Below are 24,901 nucleotides of genomic sequence, written 5' to 3'. Positions count from 1 at the left end.
AACGTGTTATTTAAATACTAAAAATAGTATTTCATCTCACATCATAAAATATGCCCACACATAATCAAAACCAACTGAATACAAACAAACTCATATCATCGGGACATGCCCTGGTATATAGATACATATACATATATACTGGGATAGACCACGAAACCTCAAATCAACCGTGACTCCCTCCAGAAGTAACATCTCCGGTCTCCTGATAACCTGGAGTACCTGTCATTTTCAACATACAAAGACAACAACAGCCCCCTCTAGGGTGAGCAAAGCTCAGTCTGAAGCAACCACAATATATACCACAAATATCTAAAAAATGATATATGATATGCAATGCATGTATGTCGTGGAGGTATCAGGTCAAATGTCCATCCACTGAGCACATGTCAGAAACAATCGAATCGCTATCAAATCAATGCTCGAGTTGGAACATCGGCCTCAATCAGGGATACTCGTATGATAGCGTCGACAAAGCGCCATCAAATCCCAAAACTCAATCAATCATCGGGGCCACAAATGACTATGCTTTAAGAGCCAAGTAATACCAAACATAGCATCGTGTTCACAAACCCCAGAATCAAATCCAATCATATCAGGGTATCCAAGGATCATAGCTCAACGTGCATGTCATGTATGCCACATAAACTCAACAAATAAGGCATATAGACATGTATTCTCAATCAAATCAAGCAAACATATATCATATGATACAGATATCTGTCGTATGTTACCCGGTCGCAACATACCTCAATTCTTCGTTCCAATCGATGTAGCTTGAAGATATCAGTATAATAATCTATCTACATCAATAACATATTCATTTCAATCAATAACATCATTCAATTCCGATTCAAATTCAAATCATACCATAATTCAATTCCGATTTCAAAACGTAGTTTCTTGTCGGTTATTCTACCACATATATTTACCAGAATTAATAATAATTGACAAATAATTATTCAATCTCAATCCAACGATTAAAATTCCCTAATTATAATAAATTGAGAATAATTCAAAATAACATAACTATAATCATCTCTTCTTCGTTAAAATCATACAATATTCAACAATCTTCAATTTCTGTATGATTTAACAATTTATCGGATTTATTCCAAAAATCGACGAATTTCAAACATCACCAAAACTATAAAATTTATACCTCAAATCGAAGAGCTCGTGTCAACGATTTCAAAACTGAAGTCGGTTCGTCGATTGGATAAACCGATAAGTCGCACGATCGAAAAGAAAATTGAATCTCTATTTCTCTCTCACCTCACATACGCCTCTGTTGCTTGCTGAGGTTTGGTGAAAATTTGCCGCCTCATGTTTCAATTTTTCTTTTTTTTCAAATATTATATTATATTATATTATTATTAATAATTAAAAATAATATATAATATTTAACATTTTAACATCGGTATATCCCTTTGGACCAGTCAAACGATCAAATTTTTCAAAACTCAAAACATGAAACTTCTATATTTTTGAGTTTTCTACGTTAAAAGATTTGAACTTCATATGATCAAGATATGTCACTAATTACCATTTTGCCCTTAAAATTAATTCATTATTTTTCAACTTATTTACGAAAATACCATTAAAATAAATTGAATATTTTTCAACTTATTTACCTAAATGTCATCAAAACTATTTTATTCTCGGGGTCTCACACCGGGGCTCCAACCTATTGAACCATCGTTGAGGAGAATCTACCAACGTGATTAGAAAAGTCTTACATTTAATCTCATCAATGTAGCAATGCAACATGGTCATGTTCTCAAATCGAGTCAAGTGTTCCTCCGAATCCGAACTGCCATCGTACTCTCGTATGCTTGCTGTCTTGAAATGGGCAGGCAAGGGCTCATTGATGATATGGGTAGAAAAAGGGTATCCTCTCTGTGTGACCCAAGGAGCACATGAAGATCCAGCTTGTCCTTCCATTTCTTAACTTTTTTTCTCAAGTCTTCTAACTCTTTGACAATAGTGGGGGCCCTGGAACATCCTGGCGAGCTTCTTGCCCCTTCCTTACGTTGCGCTTGATTGTTATCAGAGGGTAATTTTCCCACTACAGCTTTCTGGACAGCTGGTGCTATGATCTGAGTAAGTTGATCTTGATTTAATGCATAAGTCGGTTGAAAATGATCTTCCGGGGGAACTTCTGAGTCAGAGGATTCCTTCCCGGGATCATCCCTTCTTGTGGATTTTCTTGTGGAAACCATGATCGACGCCTTAGACCTAGTTTCTCACATACGGCACCAATGATGAAGAGTGGGTGTATTGGATGAGAGATAGGTGGGCAATTTCACCGGATCTAGCCTGGAAACACAAAGTTAACCACGTGAATGGGCGTCGGAGAAGAGTCCGACGTGACCACTCCGACGTTCAAGTCAGTGAAAGCCTTTTTAGAGAATATGGTAATAGAAAATGTTGTAAGCGAAAAATATCCCCTTTACATATAGACAAACATAATATTTATAGGAATAAAGTATATGATGACCTTGTTTTCAGTGCCAACTTTATAAATTATAGCAAGATTCATGCTTATGCCATGCTTCTTACAACTTCTTTGACATGCCTACCTTTGTTCTGACGGTAATGATTGCTAAGAATAAAGTATCACATATTGATGCACTCAAGTGGAGTGCTAATTCCGAGGTAACCCAGGTAGAATGTCTCCCGGGAACTTGCAGGAGAGCTCGGGCCTCTGGTAACCCGGGAAGAAGATATCTCGGACATTCACCTGCCCGCCTTCTGACGAACCATAAATGGTCATCCATGACCCGGGCCCTTATGGGAGGGGTTATCACCAAATAATAAATCAATTAGTTTGTTTGAACAAATTCATTTGACAATTTTCAAATCTCAAACGGTTGTTTTTTAGACATGAAGATATTTCAAATCATCGAAATCCAAATCTAAATCTAAGTGGAGTGTATTCAATTCAGATTTTTTATGATTTTAATGAATTTTTCAAATGATAGATTTTTTTGGATTTGATAGATTTTTTTGGATTTTTACAGAATCTTAGAGATTTATAAACAGATTTATGTGGATTCATGTAAACTTTTTTGCAAAATTTTTATAGACTTTTGTGAATTTTTTTATAAAATTTTATAAATTTTGTACTTAATTATAATATATTATTTTTTATTAATTTCTTTGAATCAATAATTAATTGACATACATAATATATTCAGTTTGAAATAGTTTTTCAATATTTATATTAATAAATAAGTTTACTTATTTAAAAGTTAAATCATTTAATCCTTACATGTGTATATATGTGGGTTTGTATGCATATTTGTAAATTTTTAAAAATACATCAATTAATTAATCTGTAACCTTGTTTTTGCATTGATAATATACATGTGAAAAAAATATTATTTAGCATTGTGTAAATATAATTTTGTATAAAAATATCATAACTTACATATTAATTGAAAATGTTAAAAAGAATTTAAAAAATTATGGTTGTTGCAAGCATATTCAATTATTTAGAATTAGACAAAAACTTGTGTGAGATGATCTCACGAGTCATATTTTGTGAGACGGGTCTTTTATTTGGGTCATCCATGAAAAATTATTACTTTTTATGCCAAGAGTATTAATTTTTATTGTGAATATCAGTAGAGTTGACCCGTCTCACAGATAAAGATTCGTGAAACCGTCTCACAAAAAAACTACTCTTAGCGATATTTTTTTGGATCATCTTTTATTATTATTGAATATTACATTAATTTGTATAAGTCATATTAAAAATCACAAGATTAATTCTAGAATTCAAAATTTCTTATGGTATTAAAATAAAAAAAATTATTAAATGAACAATCAGTCAAAAAATGAAAAATTTGAAAAGGAAAGATGAAAATATATATAGAGATACACTTCGAAAATTTGAGAGAGTGATAGAGATAGATGAGAGCAGAGAAGGATAAGAAGAGAGGTGGTGTGAAGCGATAGAGAGAGAAATAAATAGCTTGTGTATGAGTTAGAAGTTTTAAAATTTCATTCAAATCTTTGGATTGAACCAAATACAATTTTTGATAATTTATAGTTGTACTTTAGACTTTAACGTTTGTATGTTAATGAATTTCATTAAGTTATTAAAATTCTATTGAAAATTTGAATACTTATAGACTTTTATAAAGTTTTTAAACCTCATTGTTGAATATCACTTGACTTCTTAAAACTCTATGAAAGTCTATTTTGAATATTAGTAGACTTCTATAAATTATATAAAAGTCTATTGAATACAACTAGACTTTTAAAATTTACAAAAGTCATTAGAAATCAATAAATCTACTAAATTAAATATACTCTTTAAATCTTTCGATCTAAACGCAGCTTAAAAAATACATGAAGTTTTTTATTTTTTAAACCAGTGACTTAAAAGGGCAAAAATAAATTTGGTCTGCAAGCGTTTAATTGGACTGGGGAGATGTATGGGACTATGAACTGGTGTGGGTCGTCTTGGCAATAGTGACATAGAAGATCTTGAAATCAAAACCCAGGTGTGCAAGCTTTCATTCATGGCTGAAAAGAATCCTCAAACCCGCCAGCCAAGCAAAGCAAGAAACTTTTATTCTTCTTCTACCTCTAACTCTGCCAAATCCCAGAATTCCAACAAACCCTTTACAAATTCCAAATTTTCACACACAAATTCTAATAGCTCGAGGAGCCGAAAAGCAACCACTAGCAATTGGGAGAATGCTGATAATAATGTCGTTAAGGATGATGGTGGCCTTCAAGGGTTTCCCACCTTAGTTGGAACGTGCCCTTTTATGTGCCCAGGTATAAAAAATTCACACCTCTTCATTTTCAGGGAAAACTTTGTTTAACCTTGTGCTGATTTGAATTCTTGAAATAGTTTTGCATTTGTATTATTGCAGAGGAAGAGATGGTGAGGCGTGAGAAACTGCGAGATTTGGCTATCTTTGAGAGGCTTCATGGCAATCCTGCTAAAAGCTCTGCCAATCTTGCGGTTAAAAAGGTGCGGCATTTGAAATTAAACGATATTTTCTTGATATTACTAGTTTTATCTGGTCGAATGAGATGGTCATTGGTGGTTGTTGAGATTTGATTAAGATTGATATTGATGGATATTGCTCTCATTCAAATTTTTACTCCACATAATCTTTCGACAAGCTCTTCTCTCTTTTAGTGTTCTACTTGAAAGTTGAAACTTTATTTAATCTCCTCTTATTATACTAGTTTTGCAGAACTATAACCACAAGAGATTTGAAAGCTTCTGATGTGCGGCCTGTCTCAGTGTTGGAGGACACTTTGAATTATCTATTCAACTTACTGAATTCTAGTGAGTGTCCTTTTGAGGTGATTCATGATTTCATCTTTGATAGGACAAGATGCATTAGGCAAGATCTTAGTATGCAGAATGCTACGGGTGACCAAGTGATTCATATCTATGAGAGAATGGTATGCCTATTAATCAAATGCCTTCACTTGTATATCTGTTTTTCTTGTGGCGATGATTTCAATTTGATCTAATTGTCCTATCCTTTAGTTCTGTTTTTTTTTTTTCAGTTGGCTAACTATAAATGTGTTTACCCAGCAGTTCTTAACAATGATATCATAAATTATTTTGTTTAGAAGACACAAACATAGCTCAAACATTTAATGCCATGTTACGTTTTCTTGTGTGATCATTTCTTATGGTAGAATCTCGTTGGTTGGGCATGTCATATTTGTTGCAGATCAGTGCTTACTCCATTTTCATCACACCTAATATATATGACAGTGTCTATTGAATCCAGGTTCATTTGTGGAGATGTAATGATCTCTTCTGTTGGCAAGAGGTTTCTATCAATCATGGTCCCTTTCCGTTATTGCTTCAGACTCTGTTAGTGAGAGTAAAAAATTCTGTTACATGAACCAAGTCTTCTTATAAAAACAGTTTTAATGCGCACTCATGATGAAAATTGAGATTGTAATTGTTTTTATAAACTAGTGTAGATTTTTGGATTCTTATCTAGTTCATATCTGAAAACTAGTTGACATGGCAGGGTTATATTATGTGTAATATTCCATCTAGTTTCTACAAGAAATTGACTCTGAAATCTTTTCATTCCATCACTAGAAACTAATAGCTCCATTTTCTCATTTTATACATGTAGATTGATTGAGGACTGTACATGTTTTAAAGCTTTTACGTTCTTCCTCTTTGTTGTGTGTGCAAGACAGCTTTGTGTTTTGGCTTTAGCGCTGAGTTGGGGAACAACAGTCGTGGGCCCTTGTTATATCCTAAGCTTAATTTAGTTATAGATTGTAATGATGCTTTATTTATTGAAATGAAGAAATACATTTTAGATGGAGATGAACAAAAAAAGAAGATGGGGTGGGAGGAGCTGAGGGTTAATGAGTAATCTTTCTTGAGATATCAAATCTGTGACTAGCCATGTCTTTTGCTACCAAATAAGAAAGAAATCATGAATGCTAGCTTCATCATTTGCTAATCGGGATTCTAATTTTTTGTTCTCAGCAGCGAGCACAAAATAGTACAGGGTTGAGCCATCTGATCATTAAATTGGCGATGTGCCATGATTGATAATGCACCATTTCGCGTTTATTAGGTGCTAATTTTTTTAAACAACCAAGAACTACAGCATTTAGTAACAAATATAAATAAGAGTAAAAATCGATTCAACGGTGTGAGCATCTCTATCCAACCAAAGAAATAGTTCCTTTTACAAGAGAAAAAATACAATGCTCCTGCCCTAGCTTTCACTAGCAAATAGCTGAAAGAAAATAAAGCATATCCCATTCCGTCCAACCACTGCAGCCTAATATCCTCCCTATTTTCAAACTCCTTCTCTTCTCCAAGTAACCGTTTCTGAAATATTCTGGTCCATTAGGAGGCAGATATGGGCTTTTTAGGCTCAACTTGATTTAGTCTGTAACAGTTTCTTCTTAACCCTTTGTTTTTTTATACAGATCAAGTTTCACATCATATCTCATCACCATCTTCATAAGATTTGTGGCAATCCAAATATTTCTTCTATGAGTCACCTCAACATGGAGCAGCTTATGAAAACTCTGACAACTTTATTTAATCTTTATGAAGCAAATCGAGCTTCGCAATCTATATGCAGGAACGAAGCCGAGTTTCATTCGTTTTATGTGCTTCTTCATCTGGGTTTGAACAACCATGTAATTCTTTATGTTGTCAATTACTGCTGAATTCAAGCTTATTGATTTGCACAATTTTACTTGTTTAAAATAATTTCTCTATTAATATACAGGATAGTGAATCTTTATCTTTGTGGTTCCTCCACGTTCCTGCACTAATCATAAAGTCAAAAGAGATGTGTTTTGCTCGTAAAATTTTAAGGTAACTAGGAGTCTCTCTAGCTTTTCCATTATTTCTATGACCAGATTTGCCTTGAGATATAAATAAGTCATGCATTCATATCCTTTATGTTTCTTAATTTTATCTATGCATAAAGCAGATGTTATCGATTGGGCAATTACAAGCGATTCATTTCTACTGTGGAAGAGGAAGCATCCAATCTGCAATACTGCATTGTTGAACCTTATGTCAATGAGGTTTAATAATCACAACTCGGCATATGTGTTTCTGCACCAAATCATGCATCTGTGATTGCTTTAGTTTATAAACAGTAGATTGATAAATTGTGTATTTGGGACCAGTTCAAAATATTTGGTTCGCCATTTGAGTTACTCTTGTCAGCATTAAATTAATTGTTGGCTCTTTTTTCTATTTTTAGTTACTAGGTGATCCAAGCTTGTTAACTTTCACAGGGTCAGAGATTTCTAATATTCAGTTTTTCTTTTTTTCTTTGTCATCCTTCAGATAATTACTCTTGTCTTTTGTTGACACCGCTTTTCATTATACATTGTTTACTATTTATTTGATGCAGTTCTGATTATTTTTACTTAACATCCAGGAGCTATCTCTTAACTTTTCTTTTATAAATCTATTCAATTAGTATGACCCAAATTCCTTGAGTCTGAATTTTTTCTCTTTAACTTTAATGTATGTTTTCTGTGCCATTATAGCTTAAATAATATAATATTGAAAAAAGAAAACTACGTATGTATACCCATAGGATACAACTTTGGATCTTAAACATCTCAAGTCTCAGGAGGCATTGTCTAACATTTCTTTGACATATTTATTCAAATATATGAGCCAAATACATCAAAGTTAGGCGAGCCATTTAGTGAAGGGCTCTGTTTTAACTGAATCATTATCTTATGATCAGGTTTTCCTCGGAATTTTAGTAAACTGGCTCATGTAGCTTACAACTAACTGCCTTTTCTCTTCTGCAATTGACCACAGGTGAGAATATTGGCATTGTCCTGTATCAGTTATGGAGGATACAAGCTTCAACCATACGCACTGTCCCACTTATCTAAACTTCTTATGATGAAGGTGCATCTTCAATTCTGTTTTGTATTCTACTTTTTCTTCTCCTTCTTTCTTAGAAGCTGATTTGGCATTATTTTATAGTTTTCTGGTTGGTAATCTTTATAAAAAAGAAATACAGATAATGTGTTTCATATTATCTTTCTATAACTGGTTTGTACAGGAGTCAGATGTTGAATCCCTTTGTCTCCAATGTGGTCTTGAAATATCTACGTCTGAAACCGAAAAGGGGCTCTCGTGTGCCAAACCATCAGTTACCCATAAGCCTGCGAGAGGCTTCGAGAAATACTATCCAATGAATTCAGAAAGAATAGAAAGGTATCTTCAATATGAACTCTTCAGAGAACTCCATTTTTCGCTAAATGAGGGTTCTGTGACATGATTCTAGACATAAATGTTTTTAGTCTTGCATCTTAGAAAGGGGTTTTTGATTTGTTGAGTATTTACTTTTCTCCAAGTTAATAGTTTGTACCAATCTATGTATGGTGTTTTAAAAGACTATGAGACATATATTTGTTTACTTTTGGCTTTTACAGGTTATTTGGTGAACTATCAGCATTGTGATGTTGCAATTTAGTGGTAGAGTTTACATAAAAAATTGGCAGCAAATACTGCATCTTTAACATTCCGACATCAGGTCATGTGTATATATTCTGTTACATCACTTTTTAACGAATTACCGAGTTCATGTGATCGAAATAGTAAATACTAAGTGCAATAAATGTAGATAAGTATATATTGTACAAGATTCGTTATGTTGGTTAATTTCACTGATCACCAACAGTTTATTTTTATAAATAAACAAATATCAAGATTCACTCGTTGATGTGTGATTGAACGAGTTGTATGGGTTAGATGAACTTATTTTTCGAGATTGTCCCAAGCCTACCAAGCTCCCTTTGACTTTGAATTCGATCGAACGAGTTGTAGGGTTAGTTGAACTTATTTCTTGAGAGCTCCCCCTTAGACTTTGAAATCGAAACGGTTAAAACTCATTTCATCATTTGAGTGTCTACCCTTCTCCCACGGGAGAAAACTCACGCCTCACAGAAGTACATTCAAGTGAAAGCTGTTGAAAATATACACTTTGGGCAATCTCCCTGAGCCAAGACCTTCCAAAGCATGCTGAGCTTTGCACAACGTGGTAATTCATATTTTACTATCATAAGCTGTATGAATCACCAATTCTTGAATTATTTGACTTCGATAAATTAAAAAAAAACAATTAAATTTAATTGCTTTTCTTTTGGAATTAAATTTTGTAAAAGCACGAGTACAACCAACATTGTTTATTTGCCTGTTGCGATATGTTAGGTGCGTGAGGCGTAAAGAAACCGACTTGCAACAGCAGACAGATTCGAATAGAAATTAAATTTACTTTTATTCTGATGAAACTAAAACTTCTCCATTATCCTTTTATGCCTCAGAACTCCATTACATAGTTTAAATACAGCATTTGACAGCAACACAACACTAACCTAACAACTTGAGTTTAGAATAATCATATAACTTTAATTAACTTCTACGCCACGGGAACCGGTATACACTGGAAAACGATGTATATTCTTAAAAAATGACACGACTGCAATCAAATCCTGACGTCTCGAGGTATAAGAACAATGTATCTCAAAAAAGTGCATCATATAATCTACCTTGCAAAGGGGCATAATGGCATGACCGGTTCAAAGTACATCAATAAAGACAATGAGCATGAGTTCATCTTTATATGGCGAAGCCATCTCTTGAGAAAGTTTGATAGCAAAATGATAACAAAGAATGAGAAAAGTACAGAAACCAATAGAAATGGTGATTTTCACTGAAGATCGGACATTTGGTTGGCAGATGGCATGTAATTCCATGTGCAAGAACCAAGTCCCCAACCATAAGTTCCAGAAGACAAGTTCTTCAACTCGCTGCCCAAATCATTGCCAAGAAAAATGGCATCGGTTATGCTGCCACATGGCTTCACACTAGAACCACTTTGCTCAAGCCAGCATGATCCAAGTATAGCATCAGGCTTTGAGCAGTCCAAAAGTCTCAAATTTTCTTTCCTATCTTCATCCAGGAAACAACTTTGGTTGACAACTTCTGATTTCACATGACTTGCTATGAAAACACACAAATATGACATTAGTTTCAAGCCTTTTGAAAACTCCTCGTGGAGTAATAATAAATTTTTGACATTAAAACAAAAAATCTTTAGATTGTATAACCTGTTTTTAATCATTATTTAAGTCATACACACCTTCCATCTTCATTCAACAATGTATGATGATGTTTATGGTAAAGAAATAATACGAGTCTAAAAACAAAGAGAAAGATACATGCAAAGTACAGAAAGATCATTATGAAAAAGTTAGTAAACCCAACTATAGAAAATATTTCCTCCTTTTTCATTGCTGGGGGATTTCCTATCAAAGCTACCTACACTACCCACACAAGAGCAAGGACACGATATCTTCATCCCAACCTCAATTTCCGCTAAGCATTTGTGGAGATACTGCTGACCATGACCTTTGGTGCAGTACAATAATCCTAACACGTCGCCACCCTTTCATGTTGCTCTTGGTTTAATCTTTTTGTTCAACTGTAGGTAACAAAAGTTTATTTCTGAGGCTTAAAAGGTTTCTGGAAGGCTTGAGCTTGAAAGTAAATTAATCGATCTAGAGCTGAGCTTAAAATGATAATTTTGTTTCACTTACCACTCTCGAGCTTTTATTTAAGTTTAGCAAGATAGTTTTGCTCCAAGCTTCTCCAAGCTCAAGATTGCAAGTTGTTTTCTAACAAAAAACAAGCAAAAGCTTAAAATTCCTATCTGATTTGGCTATGTTTCATGACAGCTCTACTCACAACCAGCACCTAAAAAAAACTGAATAATCACCTCGACCTCCTAAACTAACAGGTTTAATCCTCTAGGCACTTTGAATACCAATAACTACATGCTTCTATTGAAAATGCACAGATTAGCCTGCCATCATATTGCCAAGGAATCAGCAGTCACAAGCCACATATCTAGTTTTTACAACAGGTCCAATTTTCACAACTCCCAAGATTGGGGGCAGCGAAGCTAGCGGAATGGTTACAGAAGAAAACCAAGACTGTAGTTTCAAATAAGCCCAAGATTTTTCTGCATATCATATATATCCACTGTTTACTGAAGCATTCCACAGATCGACGAATTTGGCGAGCCAACAAAAATTCAGATTGAACAAAATAGTTGTAGACTCAATATGGGGTAGACAGAAATCTCAATTTCCTACTCCAAATGCAATTATGTCTTTCATCTCCCATTTTGAGTTCAAGACGAATGTGACTCAAGAGTAGAGTTCTGGTATCAGCAAAGTAATCGTGAAAGATATGGCTGCACGGAGTTGAAAAACTATTTTCTATTCAAGTGAAGAGGGCATGACACACAAGATCACATACAAACTATACAACAATTTATGTCAGTCGTCACCAAATAAATTCTTTAAAGTTGATGTTAATAGTTGAGTTTTATATACAACCTTGTCAAAAAAAAAGAGAAAAATAAAAACAGAAACACACTTATGCTCTTGATCCAGAAAAGATTTCCAAAAAAGCAAAGGTAGAAAAAGAACTAGAATTACTTACTGTTTATAGTCTCTCGAGTAAAGTTTGAGAAATTCAAGATAAGTTGGAAAATAAAAAAGAAATGTGCCTGAAGACAAGACAAGGTCCTGGAATTGAACCCACTTCCTTAGAGAACCTTCTAATATCATGGTTTGCATTAGCCTCTTAAAAATAATGAGAAGGTAGCTAGAACTAAAGTACTTGATGCAAATCTTGGCTGGTGTGGGCAAATGCAAACAGGAAGCAGACTACAAACGATAAAGCCAAAGGAAAACCACTACAAGGATTCTCTAGTAGCCACCAACGATGCACAAGAGCAAGGACATTAAGCATTTGCCTCTATATATCCCTGAGAACAACAGAGTGGGGTGTGTTGTGTGGGTTTGTGCGAATTTTTGTGTGTATGTGTGTGTGTGAGAGAGAGAGAGACTAAATGATCTGAAACTAACAGAAATGAGAGGATATAATATCAAAAAATAATAGAATTATGTAGCTAAAACTTAACCCTCTATGTGTTTCTGTCAACTATGAATCATTTAGAAAAGTTATAGATTCTAACCGTGCATTTTCTCTTCCATTTCAGTGCCAATGGGATCAGCAGGACTGCGCCCGTTAAAAATTGATCCTGTTGAGTTGCCTGATGGGGATGTCGGGTCAATACCTTTGATCTCTGTGGAGTGTGCTTTTAAGGAAGAACAGTATGTTATAGCCCCTTGGCTGATGGTAGATGATGTAGCCTTGTCAGAAGACTGATTCTCTGACTTGCTTATAAATTTGGCCTCATAGAGTAAAGCCTCTAAGAGGCCACTACTCCGTGGAGAAGGGCAATGTGACGGTTGTGTCCCAGATAAGGGAGATTGAATAAAAGAATCCAATGATTCAGGAGTAGCATCAAAAGGAAGCAAGCCCCAGACACCTGAATTGGTTTCTTGATATTGGAGTGAAGGGAGCTCAAACTTCTCAGCACCTTCCAAGGGCTCAGAAGCAGAGAAAATGTCATTTGACACAAAATGACTATCCGGACTGACACCAAAATGCCACAGTTGTTTTGTCTGATTAGTGTCAGATGGGAAACAGGGACCATAGGATTGAGACATCTTATTCTCACAGCGATCATTTTGAGCCATGGCAACTGGGAAAGCATCATTAACAGCAATGCCACCAAAGTCCATTTGTTCATCAAGTTCTTGAGTAAGTTTGTGCAATCCAACTGTTTGGGGAAGAAAACTAAAAAACTGAGGAGAACCAAAACCACTTACGAGTGAACCACTAGAAAAAATATCAGGAAATTCTGGTCTGTACGGTAACATGTTTAAATTATCAAACATGACATCAGGTGTTTCATAGCCATTGCTTGGCACGCTATCATGGCATCCTTCATCTCCACCAAATATGCCAGGTGAATTACGGTTTTGTTGTTTCTCTGGAAGTGCATGTTGGAAAAATTCAGTTGGATAAAGAGGTAAGCCGGCACGTTGACGTCTTTTTATTCGAGTATTCCAATAATTCTTTATCTCATTGTCTGTCCGTCCGGGCAACTGAGAAACAGAAATGATTGATTATGAATATTTTTCAAATTACAAAAATATGACTGGTTCAAATACCATTTTACATTGTAATATGCAATAATCATAGGGCAGCGTATATGACAAAAGAAAAATCATGCTACAAATCTATTTTTGTTTTTCCACCCATTAAAGCCGAGACTAATTAGCTTACAGCATAGTGTAATGTGAATTGGACAAGATGATTTTCATGATGTAAACATCCCGATGCCAACATCTCCTCATCTATGTCTATCAAGGGAAGTTTCAAACTAACAGTTACAGGATAAGTTTTTTAAATAAATTACTTTTCTTGGGTAACAATCAGTAACATATACACCAACCGAATCTGCAAAAATATGAGCCAACGAACTAATCCCAATAATGATTTTACAAGTGCATATTAGACTCCTCCGGAGAATTCATTCAAGGCATCCAGAAGAAGCATTCTCATTCCACGCATATCAGAAACTGCAAAACTCAATTTACCTAGTTTATCTGTTTGGATCAAAATTACAATCACGCTGAAGGAGACATTTAAGATCTTTACTCATAAATATCTGAGAAATTCATTTGCTGTAAGCAGAGATTCTATATTGAAGTACATGAAATTCTCATGCCTTCAAAAGATAAATGATCTGTAAGATTGTAAAAGGTGATTATTGAAGCTTACATGCACAGCCATCCTTGCCCATTTGTTTCCCATTTTAGCATGAAGTTCAATTATTAGTCGCTCTTCTTCTGGTGTGAATGCTCCTTTTTTCAGGTTTGGCCTTAAATGATTGGCCCACCTCAGGCGGCAGCTTTTACCACACCGTGAAAGTCCCGTATGCTTCTGAACTGAATTCCAATTGCCTTCCCCATGCTTTTTCACGTAGTCAATCAAAATTGCATCCTCAGCAGTTGTCCATGGACCTTTCTTCAGAATAACCCCCCCGTCTGAACCTCTGAAAAAGTTATCACCATCGTTACTCAGAGGTGAATCGCTAGAGAGGACTCTGTCTTCAGACTCGTCCCCAGTGATATGACCCATCTTTGTTGCTCTATGAGAGGGAACTTCTTAAGCTCCACGAAACCAATAGCCCAAAATCCAAATCATAAGCTAAAATCCTAAACACAAGAAAAAAACAGAAAACAGAGGACAAATTTCATACAGGCAAAATACGAAGAAAAAAAAAAAAAAAAAAAAAACTCCCCCATAGCTCAGTCATAGACAATTCATCTTTCCCTTAAAGTTAGTTTCATAATAAATTAACCAAGATAAATTTAACAAAAATAGTACTCAATTCTTGATATCAGCAGCAACTACGTACGTGAATCAGACGATTAAAAAAAATTAACACCAAATTGGCCAACCTCAAAAACCCACAAAGAAAAGAAATCCAACTTGAACAGTGAAAGTAAAAACAGCATCCATGAACATGAACATCGATATTACCAAGAATCGCAACGCCCCATACTCATTTCGAACTTAAACAATGATCTGCTTAAGAATAATCATCCAATCAACATCAAAGAGTACCAAATCCAGACGTTATTGCCCTCGTACTTCATTTATTTAAGCAATTAATAAACAATGCAAGCGAACAAAAATTCTTCGCTCCGCAATAAATGTAGGTTGACCTAATAATTGCAAAATTTCCGGTTCTGCAATTTCATTCATTAATTAGGCTACGCATGATCTTGTTTTTCATCATACGGAAAAGGGAAAGCGTAGACTAATTAAGCATATGATTACCTGAATCGGGAGGAATTGAAGGAGCTAGAAAAGGAAACAGAAAAGGAGATTATAAACAGCGGAAATGTGCGAAGGGGAAGGAAGAAATGGTAATATTGTATGGAGATCGACGGGTGTATGTATCGTATGTATAGATGCGTACACATGGTATGTGTGTCAATGTGTGTGATTGTGTGTGTGAGCGACGTTCAATTAAATTATATTATATTTATCTCACAATAAACTTTTTAAATCCGTATATGCCCATAATTTAATTTTTAAAGACTAGTGTTATGTGGCAAGCTAGCTACGTGTGTCATATTAATTTTTTTATTTGATGATTTTTACATAAAAAATATATATTTTTTATTTTATTATGATGTGATATTTATAATTCAATGATTATATAAAGATTTATTTAAATATTTTGAACTTTTATATTAATTAAAGCTAAGTTGAATAAAAAATGAAAAAAACTAGATAGATATAAAAAATTATTAATAAACTTATATCGGTAGAGTTAGTTAACAAATATTATGAAGGTTAAAATTGTAAAAAAAACTTTGATGTCACGTTGATATATAAAAGTTTGTTAGTATGGATGTCCAAATTTAATAATTTAGTATAAATATAACATTTTTTTAAGAGCAAGATACAATATTTTTGGTATTGAGTTACTTATGGGGGAAAAAAGAGTTAGAACAAAATCAAGTCTTAATGTAATATAATGAATTATTTTTTTGTACTTTTAGTCTTTTTTTTATTGGAGTAGTTCTCTTGTGAGTTGGTCTCACGGATCTTTATCTATGAGACGGGTCAACCCTACCGATATTCACAATAAAAAGTAATACTTTTTTCATGGATGACCCAAATAAGATATCTGTCTCAAAAATATAATCCGTGAGACCGTTTCACACAAGTTTTTGTCTTTCTTATGAAATTGCTGATGTCAAAGCAATCATTGTTGATATGGATGATATATTTCTAATATCACAAAAAATTCATGTGAGATTGTTTCACAAATCAATTTTGTTCGACAGGTATTTTATTTGAGTAATCCATGAAAAATTATTACTTTTTATGCCAAACATATTATTTTTTATTGTAAATATAAACATGATTGATCTGTGTCATAAGTAAAGACATATGAGAATGTTTCACAAGAGACTTACTCTTCTAATATATGAATAGATCTTTAATTATTTGAATTGCGTTGAAAATTATCTCACAAAATTGATTAATGAGACTATGTAATAAAAATCGTAATTATTATTATTAATTAGTTAAATCAATTAGTTTTTTGTTAAATTTAAAAAATACGGTGTTTTATAAAAGAAAATCTGGATTTTAAATATTAGGGATAATATGACTGCTTTTTATGGGCAACTTATTTAAAAATACCCAACTCTCCTTTCAACTTTCTTTTTACTACTCATCCCTTCAAAACTTAGTTTTAACTACCCCAATTTTTGAAATACCAATAATACCATTTTCATCTAATTATGGTACGTGACATTATTATACCTATCGAGTCTGTTTTTAAAGGCATATAGTCCCAAGACATGCAGCTATGCAAGGTTTCCAGCCTCTATACCATACTCAAATGATCGATTTTTTTATATATAAATGGCTCATCATGCTTTCATATAATAAATTGAACAGTTTACGTCTTTGACCAACGTGCTGCCGGGTTATATCCACCGGGTTTTACAGATTGTTCTTCACAGCCTAACCACGCAGTCGCAACAGATGGTTCCTGAAGCAGATTCTTTCAACAGCACTTAGCACAATCCTGTTTCGTTTCCTACTTCAGGGTGTAACTAATACATGAGAGGGGCAAAAACCTTTGGTTCTTTTATTCAAACGTGCGAAATATTATTACATAGTAACCTCCTATAGAGGAGGAGAAACTTGTTTAGCTACTAGTAGTAGCTGAACTTACAGCGCACATAAACTTGAAAGAGAAAATATTACAAATATTTTGAAGAAAACGAAGAGGTTGAGTGATGTCTTCATCCCTGGCGGATTTGTATTACGGACTTCAAAATCTTGCCATAACTTTTTTCTTTAATGCCTTCCAGCTGTGGTTGGCATTATCCTTCTGAGTGAATTTGAGGGAGTGGTTGAATGGTCCCTCTTCTTTTCTTGACTTGTTTTTGTCTAGATTATTAGTCTAGAAACAGCTCGTTCTTGTGATCTTATGTCCTGGAATAATCAGTTGATATGTGTTTATATTATATCAGCTGAAATCTCGTTTCCTAATTCTTTTAGCCTTTTATGATAAGCTTTGAAATTCATCAGCTGCTTTCTTGTTGCCTTAATCCTTCTTCTGGAAACTTTGAGATATGTGAAATACTTTTTGTTTCCAACTTCGGTTTAGGTCTGGTGTATTTTCATTGTTCTCATTGACTCCTTATTTATAGTTGTAATTGAGTTCAATTTTCCTTGTTCATTTAGTGGGTGAGTCATATGCCTACTATGTTTTGTCGGGAATCCTTAGCTTTTGTTATTCCCAAGGAAAAGTGATTAGGTTCACATTTTCACTTATTTTTGTCGATGAATCTTAAACTTTTGATGTCCTTGAGGAAAACGTGATTGTGGTCCTTCACTTGGTCCTGTTTCTGCAAGATGCTTCTTGTCTGATCGAGGTCTGAAGCCCTTGCCAAATTCTGGCTCTTTTTTATTTGGGCACTCTGGGCAGATATTCTCCGACCATCTTCCCACATGAGCCATATTACAGAATTTTCGACAAATTTCTTTACTCCTCGGCAGCTTGCTATTCAACATAAGATTTCTTTTCTTTTCGAATAGATTTTTTGTAAAACTTGTTGTTTTTTCTGTTATGGTATCCAACAGGAATGATCCATTTAAAGAATTATGATAAAAATTAAATGGAAACTTGAATTTGTCTATCTCAGTAAGACAGACCCATAAACCCCATGCTCTTCTAGTAGAAATGTAGTCTTCAGTTATTGAAGAAACAACGGGTGTTTCTTCTGTTGGAAGATCTTTAATGAATTTTTGAACATTCATGTCTGGTCTCCTTAACTTGATGAAATGAAAGGCTTCGTGTGAGCCTTTCCCTGCTGGTTCTGGGGCTGTATTAAAAAAGTATAACTTCAGAATATTTCCACTGGACAAATAATCATTATTCGTCCAAGTTTTATGAACAGCTTCCTGAATCCATTTAGGTAGTCTTGAAATTTCTAGGAAGCTGGGTGATGTGGTATAAACTGAGGCAAGGTCCCCGAATTCATACCAAGCTTTGACCTCCTTTGGATATGAATTTTTTTTCATCCATACCCTAGGATATTTTCCTGAAACATAAACCCTGATTGTAGCTGGGTTAATGCCTACTCTTGTTTTTAATTTCTCTCATCTTTGTTGGTAAACCTGAAATAGAGAAATTGTAGTTTCATTAGTATCAACCTTAGATTTACCTTTGTCAGTATTAGGTCTAAGGTTGATCTTTCTCTTTTCAATCCCCGAGATGCATGGTTGCCTTGAAGACTCGAGATAAGGATCTGGAGTCTCAATTTTTGTTTAAGCCGACTCATCTGGAGATGATCCCGACTTAACACTTGTGCTAGGGGTATTTCAATCCACTACTCCAGGTATAGAGTCATGTACTCGAAAACTCTTCATTTTGGAAACCAGTGGCTTCTCAACGCCTTGGAGAATAGACATTTGTATTAATGACCATAAATGAGTATAAGCTTGTAAACATCATGTAATTCGATCAGAGAGAACTCTCTTATCGGCTTGTTGTAGGCTTCCCGCAACTTTTGCGTTTAAGGCCAGCTTGTTGAACTCGGTTTGAAGAATTTCAAGGTTTTCCCTTAAATTGTTAGAGTAGGTGCCCGTCGAGCCAATTGTTGGCCGAGTGTTCACAATGAAACTCTATGTATAAACAATCTTTATTTTAATAATATTTGAAATTATTGTTTTGGTACATCTTTATCTGTATACCCATGTTAGTTGCATAGATAAAGTTCTTGAATATACAAATAGTAGAAAGAATCTGAGATGCTCATATGATGAGTATCATTAAACTCATATTTGCAATACTGTATATTCTAAACAGTTCCTAGTCGATTCAGCTGCCGCTAAGAAGGATATAGGCCGCTCGAGTTTGAGAGTAGTATCTGCGATGTGAGTACCATGTTTCATTGGTAGGGGACATTGTGATGTCCGAGCATGCAGATAGGTGTTCCTGGTAGAGTGCACTGAACAACCCTCCCTAAAGGACTTTCCAAGTTGTTCTCACTTATCGAGTGGAAAAGTCACAGTTTATGGTTGTACACCATTAGTCATTATGACCCGGGACAACATTGAGACTCTATGTGCTAGAATTACACTTTGACTTGTTTACCGACTCTCATGGGGTCATTAGGTGGCAAGGTTGGGTGTTCTATCGAAACATATAGGAGTCGATGCATTGTAGTCGGGGATTCACCGCTTACCTTCGCGTATGGATATCCTATGTGTTCTCATGTGTATTTAGGTTGAAATTACTGATCAGAGTATGGTGGTAATTATGAAAGGGGTTTCATAGATTACACCATCGATACAACTACGACATGACACATAGTATCGATTCATTGACAGCTCTTGATAAACCAATGGTTGTCGAATCGGTCGGGATATATGAGTTGAAGGGACCGTACTGTACGCTAACCATAATTGAATGGTTCTTGCAAGCACTATCATTTGATACCTAGGGAATCATGTAAGCGATGCTGCTAGGTGTTTAACATGATTGGTTGGGTACTATCAGACTTGAGTTCTGACGTTCTTATTATCAAAGAGTTGATAAGTAAGAATGGAGCCACTGGAGTATGCTCATATAAGGACATGTTTAGTCCTGAATCACATGGAGATGTGAACCCACGGCTAGTTGTATCAATGAACCATTGAGGGTCACACAAGTGCTAACTTTTTAGATCCCGTTGAGAAGTAAAATAGTTCAATGTGTTGAACGGCTTATAAAGAAGTTTATAAGCATAAATAAAAATAAAAGTGTGACTTCTATAAGGAGAATGTAACTTTTAATTTGAGGAAGTGTTCCTAAATTAAAAATTGACCAAACAAATAATGTATTTGAAAATTGTGATTTTCATAAACACTATTATGGACTATATTAAAATAATTCAAGTGTTGAATTAATTAAACACTAGTGAGCCTAGTAGAGTCCAAATAATTAAATTAATTCAAGTGTTGAATTAATTAAACAACATTGGGCCTTGTAGAGCCCAATTAGAAATAACTATTCAACTAGTGGGCTTGAGTAAAATCAAGTAAGGTTTAATTGGTCTCAAATTTGTTTGAGACAATTAAATTTAAGTCCATGGACCTTGTAATCGTTACAAACCCAAATAGAATTGCATGCATGGGAGGTGAAAGGGTGGAGACAACTTTTTCAACATCCAAGGCATGACATTCCTTTGGAATACACAACACCTTTTTGAACAATCAAGAAAATTTTTCTCTCCCGTTCATTTTGCATGAGTTGGCCGAAATTTTGAGGGTTATTCTCCTCCATTTTTCTTCTTCATTTTGTTGAGGAAACCATACTCTTCTCAATGAAAAATACTCTAATTTTTCTAGTGCAAAATTAGAGTGGTTCTACTTTGTTAGTGGTGGACCTAATTTTGAAGAAAGGAGTCCAAGAGCAAGGAAAGCTTGAAGATTTGTCTTGCCATTTAAGAGCTAAGGTGTTTACACGTTAGTTGGAGCCATCATCAATCTCTTGAGATTGATAGGTATTTCTCTAAACACACTATGTATGACATATTTTGTGTTATGTTATTTGCTACATTACTAGTGGTTGCTCGTTTTTGTTTTCTTGTTGAAAGACATTATTTCAAAACTTCCGTTGTGCATCCAGGCACTGTAACAAATCCCCTTTCAAGTGGTATCATGAGCTATGGTTAAAATTTTAGTGTAGCAAATACATGATATTATATTGAGGACAATTTTTAACCGCATGAGATAATTTTTGCAACAAAAACCGAGGCCATTTTGGGGCATATTTCGAGCAGCAAGGGCTGACCGAGGGGCTGCCCGAACGGCCCCTTCGAAAAAAATAAAAGTTGGTCGGACTCCGGCGACGGAGCTCCGACAACGGCGATGACGACTAAGGTTTACAAAAGTGTTTTGGAATATCAAAGTATCATGGGCCTTGAAGTTGTTGGGCCATTAGATAACTAACACAATTTGTGAATTTAAATGGGCCAAAATGTTTTTTGGTGAAAAATGATTTTTTGGACCCTTAAGTTTAAATTTACAAAAGTTGTACATATTTTCTCATGAAATAAATAATTGAAGTTGGACTTTAATTATTTATAGTAAATTGTGATTTACAAGAAATTCGGTTATAAATAAATTAATTAGAAAGTAGACAAAGGAGTTAGTATACTTTTTAAATTTAGTTTATAATCGTGGCGATTAGTGATTTGATCAAGATATATAATATTGGATCAATTGATTATTGTGATAATTAATTGATGGTGTATGATATGTGATATTATGCATGAAGGATGATCAAAAGCCCAAGCCCAATTTCCTAGGTGTATGCTAAAATATTTTGTGTTGAATGATTGTAATGATTATTAATTTATAAAGTGGGCTTGGTTTATGACCCGTTCCCATCCCATGAGATGTATCCCTATTTGCCATGGATATTTATTTGTAAATATTAGTATAGTGGAAGATCAAGATTGGAAGATGGTGGCCTTGATGATTATGAAGATTGAAGACATGTAAATATTGGAGGCTTATGTAAAAGTTGCATTTGCATCCTATGCATTTCCCTAGGATTGGACCTAGTCCCGTGTTTAGCTCACACGGGCCATTAGTTTTGGGGCGATTGATCATCCTTGTTTTGTTTACTGTTTATAATATATGCATGATATGTTATAAATAATGAGTATGTGCGTTATTATTATGATAATAACAAAGTTGCATGAATCCGGCAAACATACGATCAAACATGGCGAGCTTTTAAATAAAATTAATGATGGGACCTTTCAAAATTAAAAACCCTCATTTTGAATAAGATTCAAAATTAATATCAAGCCCGAAAAGGGGAATTATAAAGTTGTTTATAGTTTCCATGTCTTCCATCGACAATGGGTGCATGATGAACGCTGCCCGTGTTCGGGGCTGGGCTAATATTATTGGGGGGGCCCTGGATGCCGGAAAGCTGTGACATCCATTGACGTGATAATGTGAACTACGTTGAACTCCCATGATTTCGGCTCATATTATTGAGGGAACTCATGGCGACCGTCCATTAATGTTCAACATCGATTTGTAAGGCTTGACGCGTAAAGATGAACGACATCATATTATTGGGTCCTAATCAAGCGTGAGACAAAATTTTACGTAGAGGGTTGCATGGTGATGCAATTGGAAACTACCTCTTAGGAATTGTGATTGGCTGATATTATTCGGGATCATGATTTGCTATATAAACCTTACGTGCCTACTGAGGAAAGAAGTTTCCCGTTTTCACTAGAGGGTAGTGAAAAATGTCAAAACAGTGGGAGCGAAAATTTATAAATTAAAAGTTTATACTTTATATCTTACTAAATATTTTAAAATAGTAATTAAAATTTATCTGTTTTACTTTTCAGTACATTTTTGACAATTTCTTCGATTCGCAATCCGCTATCTGCAATACTCGACAAACACGTATTAACCGGACCTAATTACCTCAATTGGCTAAGAAATCTGAAAATCGTCTTGAATTCGGAAAGGACAGCGTATACACTCACTGAGTCGCCCCCTCTTGAGGCTCTGACTAGCTGCACTCCTGAGGAATTGCAGACTTACAAGGAATGGTGTGACCATGACTTGCGAGCTAAGTGTTATATGCAGGCTTCTATGAATGATATGCTGCAGAGGTCTTTTGAGGATGCAAAGAGTGCTGCTGACATTCATTTGCATCTCAAGGAGCTCTTTGGTGAGCAGACTCGACCTCTTAGGCATGCTACCGTCAAGGAGCTAATCACTTTACGCATGCGAGATGGGGCTTCGGTCCCTGAGCATGGCCTAAAGATGATTGGGCTCGTGGATAAGCTTGTTGGCATGGATCTTACGTTGCCTTTGGAGTTGACCACCGACGTGTTACTCTTGTCGCTGCCTAGCTCATTTGATCCTTTTGTGGTGAATTTCAACATGAACAAGCTGGAGCCTACCCTTGAGCAGTTGGTGAACATGCTTGTGACCTTTGAGTCCACCATCAAGAAAGAGAAGCCAGTTCTTTATGTGTGTTCTTCATCTGGTGCGAAAACTGGTCCATATGGGAAGGGAAAGAAGCGTTCTTTCCAACGTCCCAAGAAGAACGTGCCCTTGAAGAGGCAAGCTCCGAGTCCCGCTGTAGCAGCTACACCGGTTAAAGCTGAAAAGACTGTTGACATTTTTCATCACTGCAAGAAGCCTGGACATTGGAGGCATAACTGCAGAGAATATCTTGCCCAGAAGAGTTCTGGAAACGGTATGTTCTATATTGAAGTAAACATTTCAATTAACTCTACTTCTTGGGTATTGGATACCGGCTGTGGCTCACATCTCTGTAATGATTTGCAGATGATGGGAAGAAGTAGGAGGCTTAGGGAAGGTGAGACCTTCTTGAGGAGTTGCTGCCAAGGCCGTAGGAGATGTTTACTTGCTTTTGAACAATGATTTTAAGTTAATTTTAAGAGATATTTTGTTTGTACCTGATTTGGTGAAAAACATTGTTTCCATTTCTATGCTTGATAAATATGGATATTCTTGTTTATTTAGCAAAGGTGTTTGCAACATTTATAAGAATGAATGTTTAATAGGTACGGGTGAACTTGAAAACGATCTCTACACCTTAAAATTGAAAGAAATTCCACTAAACAATGTCCAAACAATAACAACAACAAACAAGCGAAAACAAGATACTCTAAATTTGGCACAATTATGGCATGCTCGATTAGGACATATTTCCCTAGGAAGGATGAACAAGCTAGTGGGAGTGGGCATGTTTGATATGTCTGATATTAATTCTCTCCCAACTTGTGAATCCTGTCTAAAAGAAAGATGACCAAAATTCCCTTTAAGGGTCATATGGAGCGAGCCAAAGGGTTATTGGATTTGATCCATACCGATGTGTGCGGTCCGCTTAGCATCACCACTAAGCATGGACATGCGTACTTCATCACCTTTACCGATAAATTTTCGAGGTATGAGTATGTATATTTGATGAAATACAAGTCTGAATCCTTTGAAAGGTTCAAAGAATTCAGAAGTGAAGTAGAGAAACAGTTGAGATGAAGCATCAAGTCACTTCGATCGCATCGAGGTGGTGAGTACTTGAGTGCCGAGTTCCAAGAGTATCTTAGGGAGAATGGATTCTCTCGCAGTGGACTCCGCCTGCTACACCACAGTTGAATGGTGTTTCGCAGCATCGTAACCGGACTTTGATGGACATGGTTCGGTCTATGATGGGGTTCACGGAATTGCCGCCATCCTTCTGGGGATATGCGCTTTAGACAGCGGCACTGTTGTTGAACAATGTCCATTCAAAGGCAGCTGATAAGACACCATATGAGATATGGATGGGTAAGCCTCCCAAATATTATTATCTTATAATATGGGGATGCCGCTTATGTG

General features: G+C 35.3%; 2 protein-coding genes across 3 annotated transcripts; one reads left to right on the top strand and one right to left on the bottom strand.

The window, feature by feature from the left end:
• The first annotated feature begins 4,529 nt into the window (after positions 1-4,529).
• LOC142553856 (SAC3 family protein C) lies at positions 4,530-9,228 on the top strand. Its single transcript, XM_075664377.1, has 9 exons — positions 4,530-4,791; positions 4,890-4,990; positions 5,212-5,433; positions 6,949-7,164; positions 7,257-7,345; positions 7,464-7,560; positions 8,318-8,410; positions 8,568-8,722; positions 8,941-9,228. The coding sequence occupies exons 1-9, from the start codon at positions 4,530-4,532 to the stop codon at positions 8,966-8,968; spliced, it is 1,263 nt and encodes a 420-aa protein (XP_075520492.1). The 3' UTR covers positions 8,969-9,228.
• A 572-nt stretch (positions 9,229-9,800) lies between these two features.
• Positions 9,801-15,435, bottom strand: LOC142553855 (transcription factor MYB33). 2 transcript variants are annotated; one of them, XM_075664376.1, is made up of 5 exons: positions 15,278-15,433; positions 14,978-15,186; positions 14,213-14,649; positions 12,555-13,533; positions 9,801-10,510 (listed from the first exon to the last, which is right to left on the bottom strand). In XM_075664376.1, the coding sequence occupies exons 3-5, from the start codon at positions 14,570-14,572 to the stop codon at positions 10,218-10,220; spliced, it is 1,632 nt and encodes a 543-aa protein (XP_075520491.1). In that variant the 5' UTR covers positions 14,573-14,649; positions 14,978-15,186; positions 15,278-15,433; the 3' UTR covers positions 9,801-10,217. The 2 variants fall into 2 exon arrangements, with proteins under 2 accessions (XP_075520491.1, XP_075520490.1); XM_075664375.1 differs by lacking the exon at positions 14,978-15,186 and having other exon boundaries at positions 9,802-10,510; positions 15,278-15,435.
• Between the last annotated feature and the right edge of the window lie 9,466 nt (positions 15,436-24,901).

This window comes from Primulina tabacum, chromosome 8 (assembly GCF_025594145.1).
Source record: "Primulina tabacum isolate GXHZ01 chromosome 8, ASM2559414v2, whole genome shotgun sequence".
NCBI classification, from domain to species: domain Eukaryota; kingdom Viridiplantae; phylum Streptophyta; class Magnoliopsida; order Lamiales; family Gesneriaceae; genus Primulina; species Primulina tabacum.
Note: the sequence above shows the minus strand (reverse complement) of the source record. Positions and strands in the feature narration are given on the sequence as shown.